The sequence below is a fragment of the Nicotiana attenuata genome, unplaced genomic scaffold (assembly GCF_001879085.1).
Source record: "Nicotiana attenuata strain UT unplaced genomic scaffold, NIATTr2, whole genome shotgun sequence".
NCBI classification, from domain to species: Eukaryota; Viridiplantae; Streptophyta; class Magnoliopsida; order Solanales; family Solanaceae; genus Nicotiana; species Nicotiana attenuata.
Genome location: NW_017670636.1, coordinates 501,510 through 521,230, shown reverse-complemented (window position 1 = coordinate 521,230; position 19,721 = coordinate 501,510). Strand labels below are relative to the sequence as shown.

The following is a 19,721-nucleotide window of genomic DNA, read 5'->3' as shown; positions in this document are numbered from 1 at the left end:
AGCAAATGCATTAACACAATCCTATAGGCATGATATCTACCCAAGCTACCCAACAGATATGTAACTACCCAGCCCTTTTGACTAATCGCCCCAATGTTGTTTACAAATAATTATTACAGACCAACTGAATAAATTACATAAACTAATAAAGAAAAAGAAGAAGTTAACTATAGGGAGTTTGAAGCAGGCCCAAATGACTTCCCAAGCCTCCAATAGCCTCAAATGCCAAAGTCCATAGACAGTATCATGTCTAGGTGTGTCAGAGTTCCCTAAGGACCTCAAGGATCCCGGGAAATGCTCAACCCTAGACCTTTTCTCAAATAATAACTGATTTAGGTGCATTGTGGAAAGGCCAGCTCTGACATGCCAGAGTTCAGAGAGATCTCAAGGATCTCAAGGCAGTACACATGCCAGAGGGGCAGAGCCTAATATTCTAGGAGTAATGTGAGAGTGTATGGTGACTTTGAAAGAGTTTGGTAAACAATAGAAAGAAGGTTTTAGTAGTTAGAAGGAACTTTGCGAAAGTCAGAACATAGTTAGAGTAGAAATAGTTGAGAAAACATGAAGAATATCTTTTTAAAAAAAATTAGAGAGCAAATCATAGAACACATAGACTTCATCCAAGGGAAAGGGTAGGGGGAACACCTAGAACATATTAATGTAACAACAAGAGCACAGATCTTTATAGGACTTAGGAGTCAATCACACAGCTATAGTACAGACATAGAACAAACAGTTTAGAATATAGTTATACTAGGCAGAGTTGAACATAGACTCAGAAATACTTAGGGGGTAGCAAATAACGTAGCAAAGTAAATTACTACCAGGGCTGGGTAAACAAATAGACAGATAGTCAATCATACATACAAGGAGTAGAGTCAGATTGAGACATGCTAGAGAAAGCAATAAACAAGTCATCAGACATGTTAATCATAAGTTGAACGGGTAGAACTCATATAGGCTAAGTGAAACCAGGATTTAAGCATGCTAGTTACATATCGAAAAGCCAAGTGATAGACAGGAATAAGACTGGAAATCAGTAAACTAATGCGGTAAGAGAACACATAGAGTTTTGAACTTGTAATTAAATCAGGACATACCAGTTAAGGAGAGCAGACACAAAGTATAGAACAGTGTAGTGCAATAACTAGCCTTGGCTTACAGCCAGCTAGTTCAATGGAAGTAGCAAGTAACAGAAAAGAGCAAAAAGCTTTAAGTATAAGAGAGAGTTTTTGAACTAGTGTTCATTGTGTGTCCAGAACTTAAAGTGAGAGAGGGGTTTATATAGCAATCAAAAGCTTGACAAATAAGGTAAGAGATCAATTAAGTAGTAAATCAGGGAAGTCACACGTAAATCAGCAAGATCTTCCCTTAATCAAGGGACAGTTCAATCAACGGTAAAACATACTAAGTATTTAAGGAAAAGAATAAAGTAAACTTTAGCATAGAGTAGGTAATTAGAGGGTAAATGCACAGCAGTTTAATTAAGGAAACAAATCAATAATAATCAGCGGAATACAAACAAGGCAAGAAAAAACAATTAAGGCAGGCAAATTCAATCAAATTGAGTAAAGGGGTAAGAATCAAACGCTAAATGGAAAGGGTTCAAATTAAAACAGAAAATAAGGGACGCAAAGTAATCAAGGGTTCAGAAAGTCATGAAAGAGGCAACATGCTTAGCATATAAAAATGAGGTAGAGCATGAGTAGTCAGGAATCGATACATAATTTTAACAAAACAAAAGTTAAATAGCACTTATTCAAGGATAAGTATACAAGTCTTGCATGAATGGTCAGTGTGAACACAAGTACATAATATCAGTGAAAGGTCGAACTAGGAAAATTCAGTAGAAGCATATTAGGACAAGAAAATCACGAGAAGTCACAAGAACCCAAGACAAGAACACAATTAGATGTACCAATATCCAGAAACCAAACGAAGAACCCCAAAAATTAGGGTTTTCAGTACAAACGGGCTAGGGTTGTAGCAGGTTCATAAAATTAATCAAAATGTATGAGAAGCAGAAGTTTAAACACAAAGAATCATCAAACAAATTTTTAAAAGAAAATTCCGAAAATCCTAATTTTAGAAAAAGATGAAAATCACTTGAAATCATACGATTATTGTAAAGAAACTCAAGGCTATTGTAAAACTCACAGGAAGCAAACTCAAATCACCTTAGATCTGTACAGATCTAAGAGGTTTTAGAAAAGAAATTAGGGTGTCGAAGAGAACCATACAGAGATGAAGAAACATGTTTAGAAACCAATAGATCATAGCTAATATAGGACGATCTCACTCAAAATCACACCGGAATGGCCTGGAAAAGGCGAGAGATGAACCCTAGATGCAAGTCGACATAGCCCTGGTCCCTTGAGGGCCTTAGAGATGGCAAGAATGACATGAGAGAGGCCATTGGAGGCCTGAGAGGTGGTGAGAGGTTGCCGGAGATAGCCATAGATGAGATTGGGGATTAAGGTTAGGGTGAGAGCGTTTGAGAGCAGAGAGGATTTTAGGGCGGCGGCGTAAGGTGGGAAATGGTTAGGGTTTGGGGGGTATAGGTTAGTTTATTTTAGGTAATGGGAGATCTGGACCGTTGATCAAAATGATCAACGGCCAGGATCTAACAAGAGTCGGGTCGTGTAGATTTGTTAGGGTCAGACGGGTATTGGGCTTGGGTAATTTAATCAAAATTGGGCTGGGTATTGGGGCTGAAATTGAAATGCAATTAGGCCATATTTTAAATAGCCATTTTAAACACTATATAATTTATAAAAATAATAAATGATTTCTAAGAAAAAATAATTTCATGTACTAAAATGGTTTAAAATAGTTATTTAATATTTTAAAAATATAAAAGATTATTTTATGCATCAACAACGTAATTATGCATTAATAAGACTAGTATTGCAAATATATGTAAATTAGCTTAAAAATGCAAATGCAATTATAAAAAAATGCACTAAAAATATTTAAAGAATATTTTGGCATAAATAAAGAATTTAGATGGCTAAATTACCGCAAAAATAATTTGAAGGATGATTATTGGAAATTTTATGAGTAAAAAGGGAAGAAATAAATCAATTTGAAGCCTTTAAAATTATAAAAAAAATTTTTAAAAAAAATGCTTAGGCATGCTTATATATGCATATATGCTATTTTGAAAGTATATGTATGTATAAAAAATATATAGGGAAAAATTGGGTATCAACATTAAGCACCCAAGACATGTAGCTTTTGCCCGATATATCTAGGGCTACAAACTCAAGTTTAGAAAGATTTGACATTATTTAGAAAAAGAAAGTTTGTACCTCTTACACTTTCAAAGTATTTGCTCGAGATGACAGAGCCTCGTGTTGATAACGTGTTATAAAATAACTACTGTAAAATAAATAAATAAGACAAGTATAGAGAGAAACTGATATATTATTTAACTTCAAACTGATGTACATAATGAACTGAAATCTCCTCTACTTATCGAAAAAAGGAAGTTGTTGTGTAATAGCAGCTGATGTGTAAGTTGCTACTGTACTAGATATAGATAATCTTCTACCGGGGCCAATGTTTATCCATAACAGAGTACTGAAAGGATAAACTTATTGTACCAGGTATAAATAATCTTCTACCGGCATGTTTATCCATAACGGAGTACCAAAAGGATAAGCTCATTGTACCAGATATAGATAATCTTCTACTGGGGGTAATGTATATCCATAACGGAGTACCGAAAGGATAAATTTATTGTACCAGGTATAGATAATCTTCTACCGGGCATAATGTTTATCTATAACGGAGTATCGAAGTGATAAGTTTCTTCAGGAGGCTTATTTCCAATAGAGTACTAAATAGATAAAAATATTTACGCGGAGTCCCATATGGATAAGCTTATTCAGGAAGCTTATTTACAACGAAGTGCTAAATGAACATCTATAATATAATATATTTATAACAATAATTGATTTTTTGATTCTTTTTTAGTTCTTTCTTATTTTCTTGTTCTATCGCTTTTCTTTAATGGCCTTCCAAACCCGTTGTCAATAGTGTTGTTTAGCAAGAGTGTGTTTCGGTTAATGTTTTTGTTTCAAATAAAAGTATCTGTTCTTTTGACATCTCTTTCACTTTAAAACATCAAAATCAATTCTATTAATCAGAACGACTAATATTTGAGACGGGAGAAATTAAAAACTATGGATAACCTCTATGTTTTACCAAAAAGGATAAATCAATTTATATACTATGTACGTTATTTTCTTTACATCATATATATTTCTGGATTGGGTTAGGAACCGGCGTGACATAGCTGCTAAGTTGACAAATTTGTGTTGAAAAAAGAAGAAATAAAAAGTACAAATGTGTCAAGGGACGTGCTATCGACTTGTCAATTAACTAAATTATAGTAATTTTTATGATTTAGTATAATTATTTGTTGACATTTGTCTATTGTAGGTATAGTTTACGAGTCATAAATCTTTGTTTATATTACTGGCAATATAAACTAATTAGCATCCATTGGAACTCTGCCACTTATCATCAATTAAGAGTAATGACAAAGAGGCTTGAGAAGTATTGACTTATTATACTTGAATTACTTATTTATCAAAGCTGAATATAAAATCTATTTGCGAAACTTCTTGAAGTACTTGCTTAAGTAAAATATTAAGTTTTATAAAACTTAATAACTTTCCCTAAATTTACAATGCTAGAGGGTCTGGGACTTCCCAAGTCCTAATAATTGTAGTGGAGTGGTAAGTGGTCCTTCATTCTTAATTAAAAATTTTTTTTTATTCGAATTTTTAGAATAAAGTCGCTTTGACAACGAATATTTTATCTCACAAATTAAATTTTTCGACACGAATTCAAATTAATTAGCTAGCGTTTGGCCATAGATTTCAAATTTATTTTGAAAAATCTGATTTGGGTGAAGTTTGGTTTGAAGATGAAAATATGTTTGGGCATACGTTTTCAAAACATATTTTCCAACTTTATTTTGGAAAAACATATATATAATTCCCAAGTTTTGGGATTTTGGCCCAAAATCAGCTCAATAGCTGATTTTGGGATTTGGAATTTGGGATTTAGGATTTGGCCAAAATAGGAGCAAATTTATGGCCAAACATGAATTTTGAAAATAAATCCCAAATTTATTTTGGGAAAACTCATGGCCAAACGGGTCTTAATAAGGATCTTAAAGTAGATAACAAATACTGGATTATAAGAAAGAAAATACAACGCTGGGAATAGTGCCAGGAGAAAGTGCTGTGGGCATGAGTCCAACATAAATATGTCAAGGAATATAGTGAAACTAAGCGATTTGGTTGGGGTTTTGACTTAGATTGCTGTAATAGGACAGAATTTTGTTCCATCTGTTAGGACCGAAAAATCAGGTGTCATGCAAGAGATAGCAAAGTAAACCTTGAACGACAAAAAATTATACAACAAAGAGAAATACACCAAAAGAGACACAAACATTTAACGTGATTCGGTCAATTGACCTACGTCCACCGCAGAAATGAGCAATCCACTATATAAAAAAGAGAGTACAAAATATCGAGAGAACAACCTCGCGAAGAGGCAAACACAACTGACACACTAACACTTATCCCGTAAAGTTCTCCCCTAAACACAAATCTCAAACCCCATATGGCTACATTGTGGATGTTGCTGAATGTGAAGGAAGGATCCTTAATTTATAGAACTCAAAACATTTTCCTACAAGAAAAAGGACTAGCCAAATGTGGAAGAATTATAATTTCTTTATACGAAAAGGAAAACCAAATTATGGTAAGAAAATCAGGACAATACCAAACACCAACCTGTCTCTTTATTCTTCTTAAAGGCCAGATAAAGACGATGCTTTGGTGTATTAGTAATGTTGGAATTACTAATGTTAGGATTAGTATTGTTGGGAATAATATTGTGATTAATTATGAAAGAATTATTTTTTATTGACTGTTTGACTTGGTATGTATAATATAGGGCAGAATAGCCTAATAAATACCTCTATTAGTCCCATTTTGTCATTCCGGTCCTTATACTATATAAAGTTTCATCCAGACACTCGTAGTTGTTAAAAAACACTACTGTAACCACCTCTAACCTCGCGTGTTCTTCAAACGCACGATTTGGATGACACATCATACTCCACATCAGATTTTTTATGACACATCATTATTTTTCTCTTTAATTTAAATTTTTTTAATTTCTCTTTCTTTTTCACTCCACTCATCCCCTACCTTTGACCAGCTCTCTCTATTTTCCACAACACAAACAAAACCTCAACTTTCTGCCTTTACCAGTGACAATACAACCATGGACGATAAAAAACCACCATTATCCAATTTATCTCATTCAGATCTCCCCTTCAGAGATTGTTGTCCAACGCCGCCACTCACTACTTCAATCTACTAGGTGAACCACCTTGAACTCCTTTCCTCCATTGATGCTGCTGTACCACCACTGAAATTCCTCAATATCCTCATATGTCCATATAATTTTACACTGTACACCCAACCTGATTTCACAAAGACCTTAGTCAACCCCTCTTTACCCCTCCAAAACCGCCGCATCTCCGGCACCTCACCTGCCAAATTAATTTTTTATTTAGATATTCAACTTCTCTCTATCAAATAAATCCATTATTAAATATCGATTCCACCACATGAAATTTCGTTAGTCATGAGACAATTTACCCAAAACAGATTAAAGACTACAATAGCCATCAATCTAATTTATCTTAAAACACTAATATTGGTTGCTCTTCATAAAAGGGTTCTTAAATATTTTTTTTCAAATATTGATTCAAGGTTTAAGAAAAATGGAAAGGACGAAGAACAGGGAAGAACTGGAAAGGAAAAAAGGGAGAAAACGATGGAGGGGTGGGGAAAGAAGGGGAAAGGGGAACGGTAGAAATATTAAAAAAAATGGGGGAGGGGATGGAGAAAGGGGACATATTTTGTTTTTATTATTTATTTTTTTATATTTTACTTTTCCTTTTTTTGTTCTTATTTTAATTATTTTTAGTTTGAACTTTTTATATTTACGCTTCATTATNTCATCAAATTGCCACATATACTCGGTCAACGGTCAGAGGGGTTTAAAGTAGTGTGTTTTAATAATTAAGAGTGCCTGAATGAAACCCTCTTGAATATAGGGACCGGGATGACAAAACGGGACAAGTAGAGGTGTCTATTAGGCTATTCTGCCTATAATATAGAGTAGTATAGAGTATGGTAGTTTTGTCTTTATATATACTTATCTATTTATTAAAATTCATACTATTACTAATGCCAAGGTTTAATATGTATAAAAATATTATTGAATAGAGTGTATAACTAAAACAGACATTAATTATACATAAGTTGAAAAACATTACAAAACAAGAAATTATTAACACTCAACTAAATACATATATTATTTTCTCTAATACATTCTACTAAATGACCCCTTACGGTATATAGGATTAGTTTACTTAAGAAAATTATTAGCTCTGAATTTTATTTTATTTTATATGACAGTCAATACAACAATTTTATATATAGCAATAAATTATACAGGTGTTGGTCGATTAGGTTTGACTCCATGTGATATAGCTGTACGTTGACAAGGCAAGGAACGTGGCACCCACTTGGCAATTATTTCTAAGAATCCAACTTTTTATTGGTTGGATTTACGGCGTTGTTTCTTTTTTTTTTTTTTTAAATTTTATATTGGAGTAATTATTTGACACTTCTTTATTGTAGATATTTCTTGCTAATAGTAAAAAAAAAATTAATTGCTTGTTTTTGTAAACTTTGTTAGAAGATATTATATCTCAAAAATAAAATATAACATATTCATTATCATTTACTATCCATGATAATAGTCATTATTATAATATTATAACTAACTTTTTATTAGCCTTAATGGCTTTAATTTGTAACAGCCATTTCAATAGCCTTTGNGTTTAAATCAAAAAAAAAAAAATAGATACTAGTATATATATATATATATATATATATATATATATATATATATATATATATATATATATATATAAATTCTTATGTGTTACTTTGGGTAGTAGAGTGAACAAAGTTAAAACTTTTCTTTTGTGCTGGGTTTTCTTTTATTTAATCTTTGTTGTTTCTGCTCCTAATTTATACTAGAAGAGCTTGTTGAATCCTGGGGGATACACCTAATTTTATTCATTACGGTGTAGGCGAAATATACTTAAGGACAGTGTCTTTGACACGCCTCAAGCTAAACCTTCTATTCTCCATAATCATCCAATATTTTTCCAACAATCTTAAAGATACCGTCACACTCTATTCTTATGGAGAGTACTGATTGCAATATTTGGCTGATGCTCATTATAATGGAGTACTGAAATTCTCAAGTATTTCGTACTGCTTACAATTTAATTATAGCAGCCACTAATTCCAAGTCCAAGCTCCATCCAGCAGAAGTGAAAGCAATGAAAGAGATAGCCAAAAATCTTGGGAAAAGAGATTGGGATTTTAACAAGGATCCTTGCAGTGAAGAAGGGAATTGGAGTGTTGAAGTTATTGTTAAAGGAATTGAGAGTTTTGTTGCTTGTGATTGCTCTTTTAACAATAATTCTACCTGCCATATTGCCTCCATTGTGTCAAACGATTCGACTCTTTTTACTTTATGAAAGAAGATGTCACTACTTGGCAAGAATTTTGAGTCACGCCATTATTTGGAGACATTGGAACTATTTGTTGTTGATGTTCCTCATGAATATTATTCTGGTATGATCTCCAACCTAATTACTGAGAACTTATATTTTAAAATAAATGAGAGCATGCTTTGCGAGGACACAAGAGAGTAAATTAAGATTTATTAAGATTATATCATTATATTTTGAGTATTAAGATTGAGATATTATATAAATTTACCACATAGAAGTGTTGCAACAAGCATTTGGTGTTATTATCTATTATTGATGTGGTTAAATTTATTGTGCCGTTGGATTTCAAATGTTTTATTTGGTTTCTTTTGAAGAAAACCAATCAAGGGCATTGACTTGCATTAGATAGAATTAATGGATTTTCTTATGAGAAACAAGTAAAAACCTTTATGAGTTGTGAGAATATTATCTCCTTAACTTGAAATTTTCTAAAATGTGGGGGATCGGGTGTCCAGAGTGTTATAGCCTGATCATAAGAAGGGAAAAGTGAGAAACAAAATTTATTTATTACTGTTATAATAAAGCCTTACAAATTTGAGATTTTTTTGTGGCAAAAATTTGTATTGGAAGATAAAAAATATATTGTATTTATGGCTTTGAAAACTTATGCTGCTACTTGTCTCTTAGTCATTTGAGTGAAGAAATCGTTGAATTATGATCCATTTTCTACTAATTTGAGATATTTTAGTAGAAGTTAAAACTGTTTCTATATTTAGAAAATTTTACTTTGGTACTTGACTATAAAAGATTGAGAAAGAAAATAAATTCTTATGTGTTGAAAGATGTTTCAAAAGGCACTTGTACATAAGTCAAGTTCCATTTCATTTGAGATGATTTTATGTCTTGAGAAATATTATGAGTTAGTATTCTATGTGTGGATTTTCCACTCGTGGCGGATGCACATAGGAAGTTGTGGGTGCTTAAGCACCCATTAACTTTGACTATATTAATAAATTTATATAGGCTATTGTACAAATATTTAGATAAATATTGAGCGAGCACCCATAAGTAAATTCATTTTTCCTCTTCTTTTGAAGTTTTTATCGGCGAGCACCCATAACTTTAAAATCCTGGATCCGCTATTGTTTTCACTGTATTAGAAGGATACACTGATGATATTGAATCTCTGATTCAGATGTGAAAAATTCACTAGTGATTTGATCATCTTTTGATGGGGGTGTTATGATATTGGAATTATTTGGCGATGAGGTTGATTAAGCAACCTCTTGGTGAGTTAAACCGACAATAATTATGTCGATGAATTGTGATTGCCAAGGCGCAATAACCATTGTAAAAAAATAAATCTTTCAATGGGAAGAGCAGACATATTTTTTAAGATCTAATGTCATAAAGCAATTGCTTAGAGATGAGAATTTTTTATGCATACTATGTGTAGTCAAAAGAGGATTTGGCCGATCCTTTGACTTATAAGTGAAACATCGAGGGGTTGAGACTTTTGCCAATTGAGATGTATCAACAATGATGGTAACCCAACCTATGTGATTGGAGATCCCATGAAGTAGGTTCATACGGGTAATAACAAGTCATTAGTTGATCAAACATGCACTATTAAATTATGTCTCTTCCTATGGTGTGTGNTCTAGAGCACTCATGAAAACCAGGCGCGACACATGGCCTATTAGCGCAAAAACCGCGATAAACAACAAAGTGTGTGTGGGTATAATGTGATAGATAAGACACTAAACTTACAAAAGAATTCTTGGTTCATAGAAGTTTTAAACTTCACCAATTGTTCTGTAAGTTTAATCTTATTTTATCTAGGTCTGACTCATAGTCCAAGAGACACCAGATTCGACGCATTATGCTCATTTGTGAAAACCCAGCAAAATTTCTTATTTTATTTTATTTTGTGATATTATTTTTGAGATATGTGGGGGATTGTTAGAAGATAATTCTTATATCTCAAAAATAAAATTTAACATATTCATTATCATTTACTACCCATGATTAATAGTCATTATTATAATATTATAACTAACTTTTTATTAGCCTTAATGGCTTTAATTTGTAACAGCCATTTCAATAGCCTTTGAATGACATTTAATAATTTTTAAAACTTTGCTTACAATCTGAAGTTAAAATCTTTAGATTATATATATATTTTCCTATGTGTTACTTTGGGTAGTAGAGTGAACAAAGTTAAAACTTTTCTTCCCTTTTCTTTTGTGCTGGGTTTTCTTTTATTCAATCTTTGTTGTTTCTGCTCCTAATTTATACTAGAAGAGCTTGTTGAATCCTGGGGGATACGCCTAATTTTATTCATTACGGTGTAGGCGAAATATCCTTAAGGATAGTATCTTTGACACGCCTCAAGCTAAACCTTCTATTCTCCATAATCATCCAATATTTTTCCAACAAACTTTAAGTCAATAAATGTCGATATTTAAAATTTAAAGACTTTCACAGAGCTTTCGTAATAGTAATCTCTCTAATATTTTGATACGATCAATGGACAACTGATACTAATTTATTGACACGACTACAATGTACGTGGGTAATGAGAGTTCAAACACTTTACTTTCTATCCCAAATTAATATTGATGTGGTATTACTTTTCAAATGATGTGTGTAGTATATACATATACTTATTTAGAAAAAAAATTGTTTTATATATTTATGATTTTTTTGTAAAGTCAAATGACACTCTTGGAGATGTAATTGATGATATAAGGTGGTGCTAGACTGCTAGTGTGAACAAAATACAAAGAAATCAAATTCCATTTTCATGATCTAATTAGTTGTACTTAACCAAAACCAAAAAATGTAAAATATTGTAGAATAAGACAATTCAATGTTTTATTAATCAATATGCCACACCATAGATTTTTTTTTTTGAGACAGCAGCATACATGGTGACAACTAATTCTCATCACCCCATGTGACCTTTTATTTTAATTTCTCACTCTCTCCACAATAAGTAGCTACACAAAATGAACTAAAAACCTCAACTTTCTCATCAATTTCTTCAACTCTTTCTTAATTTCTCCCTAAAGAAAATGGCAAGAAAACTTGGAATTTTCTTTGCAATATTTTGCATTCTCTTAACTTCATCTCTTGCAGATTGGAACATCTTGAAAGAGTACAAAACCACCAACAGTGGTCTTAAAATCAGTCTCAAGAATTATTGTGAAAGTTGGAGAATGAATGTTGAGTTGCACAACATTAAAGACTATGTTGTTATACCTCAAGAATGTGTTTCCTATATTGCAAAATACATGACTTCAACTCAATACAAAGTGGATTCTGAAAGAACAATTGATGAATGCATATTTCATCTTAGTACTAACTGTATTTTGGGAAAAGATCGTAAAGATGCTTGGATTTTTGACATTGATGACACCCTTCTTTCCACTGTTCCTTACTACAAGCAAAATGGCTTTGGGTAAGTTTTCTTTCTCATATTTCTTTTTAGGAAAGAGTGTGTATAAATTCTATATACTCATTGTGTGGCAATCTAGAAAATAGAGTTATAACCTGTTATAGTTAGTTAAATTACGAAGGGAAGCCTTGGAACAATGGGAAAGTTGTCTCCGTGTGACCTATAGGTCATGGGTTCGAGCCGTGGAATCAGCCAATGATGCATGCATCAGGGTAAACTGTCTACATCACACCCCTTGGAGCAACGGTAAAGTTGTCTTCGTGTGACTTATAGGTCATGGGTTCGAGCCGTGTGGAATCAGCCACGGATACGTGCATCAGGAAAAGTTGTCTACACCACACCCCTTGGGGGTGTGACCCTTCCTAAGACCATACGTGGATGCAGGATGCTTCGTGCACCACACTGCCCCTTTTTAGTCCGTTAAATTACATAGTCAGTGCATGTAACTTAATTATCAAAATTACTATATGGGATTTTCATTGTTGCTAATATTTTTTTTGGTGGAACAGGGGAAATAAGTTGAATGTGACATCTTTGGAAGATTGGATAAGCCAAGGAAAAGGAACAGCATTAGATCATTCCATGAAGTTGTTCAATCATCTTAAAGAACTTGGAGTTAACATCTTTCTTGTTTCTTCAAGAAAAGAACATCTTAGATCTCCTACCATTGACAATCTGGTCCATGTTGGTTTCTATGGATGGACTAGCCTCATACTAAGGTTTGCAATTTGTTACCAATTTAATTGATTTGTTGTTAAGACATAATTTAAGTGATTCTGTTACCTATTTTAATGTTTTTTTTTTTTTTTGTGTTATTGAATATTTTAGGGGTCAAGAAGATGAATGCAAAAGTGCTCAAGGTTTTAAGGCTGAGGTAAGGAGTAAACTAATAAGCAATGGCTATAGAATTTTGGGAATTGTTGGAGATCAATGGAGTAGCATTGAGGGACTTCCAAGTGCAAAAAGAACATTCAAACTACCAAATCCATTATATTATGTTGCTTGATTTGGATCATAATTTGTTTCTTTCACTTGTGAATTTGTCATGACTTTGTGAGGAAAAAGCATGATTTATTTATGTGATCTTATTTTATTTTTTGTGATGTGGTGTTTTTAATGGAAATAATTTCTGAAGCAACTTGATAATTTTGTTGTTAATTTTGCACTAAATAATATTCCATCCGGTCCACAATAAGTGATTTTTTGGCCTTTTATTTGTGGTCCAAAATAAGTGATTTTTTCAAATTTCAAGAATGAATTAATTACTTTTTTCCTACATTGCCCTTGGAGTAAATAATGTTGGAGTATGTGTTAGGAGTGTTTATGTGAAGAGATAATAAAGGTTAATATAGACAATTGCAATGCTAATTAATGTTAAAAGGTGAGTTTCTTAATATGTGAGAAAATGACAAAAAATTACTTATTTTGAACCGGAGGGAGTAGTGAATTTCAAGATTGATTTGTCCATTCTTTATGGCAATTATTGGACCTAACAATGGTCAACCACTACCCAACCCTAAGTAGCATCTGCACATTTAAGAATGGAGATGGACGGAAAATAATGATAATTCTTCTCCTCTGTAGATTTAATTTTAAAATATTTAAATTATAAAGTTGATCTAATCTAATTTAATTGCGAAAAATTAGTCAAATTGACTTTCCATGACAACTAATTTGTTTTTTCATTATATTGAAATAAAAAAAATTACAACTTATAATACTTTTCGTATATTTTTGAATATTTTAATATTAATTTTAAAATATTTAAATTATTAAGTTGATCTAATCTAATTTAGATCCGGAAAAGGACAGCCCAATCCCGCTATGCACGAGGTCCAACTTATAATACTTTTTGTATATTTTTGAATATTTTAATTTTAATTTTAAAATATTTTAAATAATTAAGTTGATCTAATCTAATTTAGATCCGAAAAAGAACAGCCCAATCCCGCTATGCGCGAGGTCCAACTTATAATACTTTTGTATATTTTTGAATATTTTAATTTTAATTTTAAAATATTTTAAATTATTAAGTTGATCTAATCTAGTTTAGATCCGAAAAAGGACGGCCCAATCCCGCTATGCGCGAGGTCCGGGAAAGGACAGGACCAGACCACAATAGCTTAACAAGTTTGTAATAAGTTGCCTAATTTTGCAAGTTATTTAACATACAATTTATTTGTAATCACAACAAAAACTATAGATCACATGAGCAACTCACTGTTCTTGGAAGCCTTTCTACACAAGCCATACTTTCCTGCTTTGTTTCTGCAACTCCTTTTTAGTATATCTCAACACATATATGCACAATTGAAAGTTGAAACTCAAAAGCAAACAAATAAATTACAAGAAACTCTGCCTATTGCATATGTGATAATAGCAAAACTTTCAAAATTCAAGAAAGAAACAATCACAAATGTCTCCTTTTAATTATAGGGGTATCTCCAATCTATCAAACTGGAATTTCAAAAACAGTTGTGCAATATAATTCTGGATACATTGCATAGTTGCTTAACTAAAGAAAACGATTAAACATCGTATGCAAATATACGAGTTTCAAGACTAGTTCTCAGATTACTACGTCTACACATGCAATCGAAACTATTCTTGCTTCGCGTAGTCACCTCCGGTTTGTACCTTGGCACAATAGTCGAACAAACTCCCATCGAAGCAACGTCTTATTGCTTCTTTAGATAAGAAACCATCTTCATCTTTAGCAAGGAGATACAAAATTCCCCACTCCATTTTGGTGGCAATCCTTCAAATTGAAGCAAAAGATGATCAAATGGTTAAAGCAACTACATATACACAAACATAAAGAAACAAAATGGAGCAACTATGTGTTTGGAACCTTACCAGCCAAAGAAATCAAATACTTCTCTATTAGCCTGAGTCATATCCCACAATTCTCCAAGAGTAAGCTTATCCGGCACGGTCCGAGCGTACTTGCTAAAGATGTTTTCAAAGTGCACAGGTAGATATCTAAGGGGAAAACTGCAGAATGAGTACAAGTTCATGAAGTTCGTAATATGATTTCAGATTGATGACTAGTATACTTGCCTGCCTTCTCTGTCGTAGGTCCCGGAATCACTTCCATGCTTGCACTTGTGTATATTATGAATATATATCGGAAGTAAAGGCGACGGAAACCACCCCTGGTTACAGTGCGTTATTAACAGAGAGAAAACATAAAAACCGACAACTAGCAGAGTAGGTAAACAACCAAGCATAGTTCTGATTTTCAATTGTTATGACTACAAGTATTAAGTAACTCTGCTTTGACTTACCGGGAGAGTAGGATAACTCATAGCAGAATGGATGACAATGGCCATTATAAACGAACCAATCATGTTGAAACCAAGGTGACGGAATCCTGTTCAAAGCGAGTAGAAAGGAGAAGAAAAATCAAACATTGACAAGGTTATACGAGCTAATGGTTCTGATCGATATTAAAATATTGATGCGAACAAAGTGACGAAATTATACTTCAAAACAAAATTGTATCATGCCATTAAGCAACTACCCTCCTGGAAATTATTCTGCCTTTACAAGAATTACAGACTACAATGATAACTTACCGGTGTACGTTTCCCATGGATAAATGATGCCATCATCATCCTGGTCGAAGAAGGCTGCATGCTGCTGAAGAACACTCATGCCGTTGTGCCTGTGGCCAGGAGTTCCGTTGGGGTGCTCCATATCCGGAGCGACCAATCCTCTAGCCATATCTGAATATTTTAAGTGTCGTAAGAAGGCCACTATTGTACAAATTTCAAAAAAACAAAAGAAAAAAGGATAACGAACACTAGCAAAACTTGCATCCATTCAATTTAATAATGAACCACCAAGTGACAACTGCACAAGAAGCCACAAATTTGAGCATCAACACTTCAATACTGAGGCTATACCACAACAATTCATTCGACTTCACAGATAAAACACTCTCAATGAATGTGCAGTTATCTACATGAACAACACGCTTGTTATAGTTAATACCTTTAGGTTGACCAGCTGTCATAATTCGACTCTGAATAATCTATACAGGGATACAAAGTCGATTTCTAATCATAGCTAATCTTCAAATATTCCTCGTGAAGTCAGATTCTCATTGGTAGTAGAACCAATGGAATGGATACCGGCACTTGGAACTAATCCAATTTATTGTGTCATCAATTTATACATAATCTACTGCCATTTTTATCTTTTCAGCTACTACATCCGCGTAAATTATATTACACTTTTTTGGGTAACCTATATGACACTCTCTTTAAGATAACTCCCGTCAGAGAACTTTGCCGAAGGATAAATTGAACTCCAAATGATAAAGTAAGAAAGAAATAACCGCCCGCTTTAAAACATCCTATCGTATCACTCTTCTTCTACATCTTATTTATTGTCTAATGTGCCTTTGACTAGAGACCAAGACGACGGGTCATCATCGCCGACCTGGTTCAGATACCATCTTCTTTTTTCACTTTATTTCACCTTGATCGACCTCCCTGGAGTAGCAGCATTGCATTTGTATACAACTTTGAGAACTTTCAAGACTTCAAATTCATTAAACTACTCAATGTTTTTTACACTTTTTCTGAAAGAAAGAGAAAAGGTTGGCAGTTTAGCTTAAGATTTTTTCAACCATCACCTTAATATTTTCAACCACAAAATTCATGTGCTTAATTTTCAGAAGTCTTGGTCCAAGGGAAGATGATGCACACACTAATAGAATTCAGTACAAGATACCTTTCTGCCTAATGTACTACTCGTTACACATTTTCCTTTTTAGTCAGTCTAAAAAAGAATACACCTTTCTATATTTGGTAACAATTCTACTTTAAATTTTCCTATTTACCCTTAATCAGATAATTTCTAGCCATACAATCTATGATTTGTTTTAGACCACAAGTTTCAAAAGTCTTCCCATATTTCTTGAACTCCGTGCCTGGTCAAACACATTCACATAAATTGGGACGGAGGGAGTACCATTCAGCGTACTTTTAATTCTACATTACTAGTCACGCGCATTACCAGCAGCTATAAAGGGTTATGCCCATATCAACTAAAATTTACTCACTATAAAGAAACGCGCAAGTTTAGGTGCAAACTAATAACAGTCGACAACCAACCAAATAATATCTTCATGAAATGTTCAAGACCTGAAACATAACTTGCAAATATATCCACTTTCAATAGGAAACATACACACAATGTGCTAGGACTAATCCAAGAAGTCTTATTTGCTACTGCAATCAACACTACTATTGATCTAAACTGCTGTAATTACTTACATTTGGATCAACAAATACCTGCACACAACTACAATTTTTTCCCCAATTCTACACTTTGCAACATTCCCATTTAACTATTCTCTAAGCTTGCTTTCCGGTCTATCTTCAAAGGAAGAGGATGTTTTAGCGAAAGTCACCTATTGTACAAGCTGATCTATCTTTTTCTCCTTTTACAGATTACTCGCTCCACTTATTGGTAATCATTCGCTGTCAGCATAGAAAATTAAAGTTAAACTTTATAACTAAAGAGTCATCAACCACCTTATTCTAGATCAGTAAGCTCGATAAGCAGATCGAGTACTACAACACGCAAATATAACAACAGTTGAGCTCTAAAGAAAGAAAAAAAAGGAAATATATCCCTTTCATATCTAGCCTAAGAGCAACGTTAAAATTGTCTCCATGTGACCTATTAGGGGATTCGAGCCATGAAAGCAGCCAACTAATGCTTGTATTGGGATAGGCTGTCTATGTCACATCCCTTTGGCGCAGCCCTCCTCGGGCCCGACGAGCGCTGAATGCTCTTACGCCTAGGGGCGTACGCATGATTTTTTGTAAGCGGTGTCGAAATTTATAAAAAAACAAGAATAATAATTTTAATTATCATATTTCTAAATAAGAAATAGCCATGGTATATTGGTTTTGAGTCTTATAGGCTCTCGAATATTTACAAAAACAAAATGTATGAGGTTTGAGCCTTTGACCTCTTAGAGCAAAATCAAGCAAATAACCAACACAACAAGAGACAACTAAGGGTTTTCATAAAAATCCGAAAAACCGAACCAAACCGAAAACCAAACCAAACCGACCAAAAAAATCGATACTTTTTGGTTTGGTTTGGTTTCGGTTTTGAATTTTAAAAACTGATCAAATTTGGTTTGGTTTTGGTTTTAATCAGAAAAAACCGAAAAAAACCTGCACCAAACCGACTATAGGAGTAGCTATTTCAAATTTATTATTACACCTATATATATGTGTATTTTTATACAAAGTTTCAAAAATTTAATGGTAAATATTAATAGTTTGCACTTTTAGTATAGTTATTTATCTTTACATTCTAGTTTGATTGGTAGTTTTCTTTTGTTACGTGTAAGAATCTATTTCGTGTTAAAAATAATATATTTTTAATTGAGTCCTTAAATTATTCATCACTATTTGATTCAATTATCACCAATATATCTTGATAGATAATAGATTTCTCAAAGGACAATTGATTTGATAGTGTTACGTTGAAAATGTGGTCGCCGGAATATGTGCTTGGTAGTGTATGTCTCATATTTAAGAAAAAATCGACTAATAACCGAAAAACCGACAAAACCGACATAAACCGAATCGAGAAAAAACTGACTTTAAAAGGTTTGGTTTGATTGTAATATTTGAAAAACCGACTTACTTGATTTGGTTTCTTTTTTCAGGGAAAAACCGATGCAAACCGAACCATGAACACCCCTAGAGACAACTAATGCTAAGCAATGTCATTTTTTTCAGTTATCCGTTTCCTTACGGTATTAATACATATACTTTAGTAAAATTTTACGACGATGACACCGCTTCGTTCAAGGTGCATCCACCCCTGCTTACCCGTGGGAGAAGCATTGTGCATTGGACTATCTTTTTTTGTTTTAAGTTTTCCAATCAAATCAAAGTTTTCAACTAGAATTGAAGTAAAAGATCTTAGATTCATATACATAGGAAACCAAAAAGTAAAAAAAGAAGAAGGAAACTTACAAGGCTTAGGAATAGAAGTTTCCAAATCAGTTCTAACTTTCCGTTCTATAGTCACTGGAGCAAGAGAGGCCTCTGGCATCAATGCTGGATTCCTCTCCATTCCACCTGCTGTTATTGTCGTTGCTGCCATCTGTTCTCACTCTCCACTTTCCAAATTTTCTGTCCACACACACTATGTATATTACCCTTCAACTTCAAGATTCTGAAATCAAGAGATGCACGTACAGAAGAAGGAAGATTGAAATACAGAGAGAGGACTCGGGAAATTCGTGGCAAGTATGTGTAAGAGCCATGGAGTTTGTAAAAGGTGACAAGTGTGGAGCCTATGCATGAGCGGCTCGCGACAGTTTTGTGCTGCTTATGACACGTACGGTCAAATGTGTCCTATTCTCCCGACGAATAGGGACAGTTTCCACTTAAACTAAAATGAAACATCAGGGCATGTTTGGTACCAGTGATATGAGATCTTAAATTTGAATTTATCTCATATTTAATTGGAATAAAATTATGGTGTAATAATTTGGAATTAGTTATTCCGAAATTGTAATATTTTTTATCCTATAACTAATCCAAGAATAATTAATGGGATTTTTACATTCCTATGTCATATAGTAAACTA

The 19,721-nt window shown here is 33.3% G+C and overlaps 2 protein-coding genes across 2 annotated transcripts; one reads left to right on the top strand and one right to left on the bottom strand.

Moving 5' to 3' along the window:
• Positions 1-11,599: 11,599 nt before the first annotated feature.
• On the top strand, positions 11,600-13,243 carry LOC109241762 (acid phosphatase 1-like). The gene is made up of 3 exons (XM_019408541.1): positions 11,600-12,092; positions 12,599-12,808; positions 12,918-13,243. Exons 1-3 carry the CDS (start codon positions 11,707-11,709, stop codon positions 13,093-13,095), a joined length of 774 nt encoding a protein of 257 aa, XP_019264086.1. The 5' UTR covers positions 11,600-11,706; the 3' UTR covers positions 13,096-13,243.
• Positions 13,244-14,483: 1,240 nt separating this feature from the next.
• On the bottom strand, positions 14,484-19,377 carry LOC109241761 (peroxygenase-like). The gene is made up of 6 exons (XM_019408540.1): positions 19,103-19,377; positions 15,668-15,817; positions 15,377-15,462; positions 15,150-15,244; positions 14,946-15,071; positions 14,484-14,847 (listed from the first exon to the last, which is right to left on the bottom strand). The coding sequence occupies exons 1-6, from the start codon at positions 19,230-19,232 to the stop codon at positions 14,691-14,693; spliced, it is 744 nt and encodes a 247-aa protein (XP_019264085.1). The 5' UTR covers positions 19,233-19,377; the 3' UTR covers positions 14,484-14,690.
• Positions 19,378-19,721: the final 344 nt, after the last annotated feature.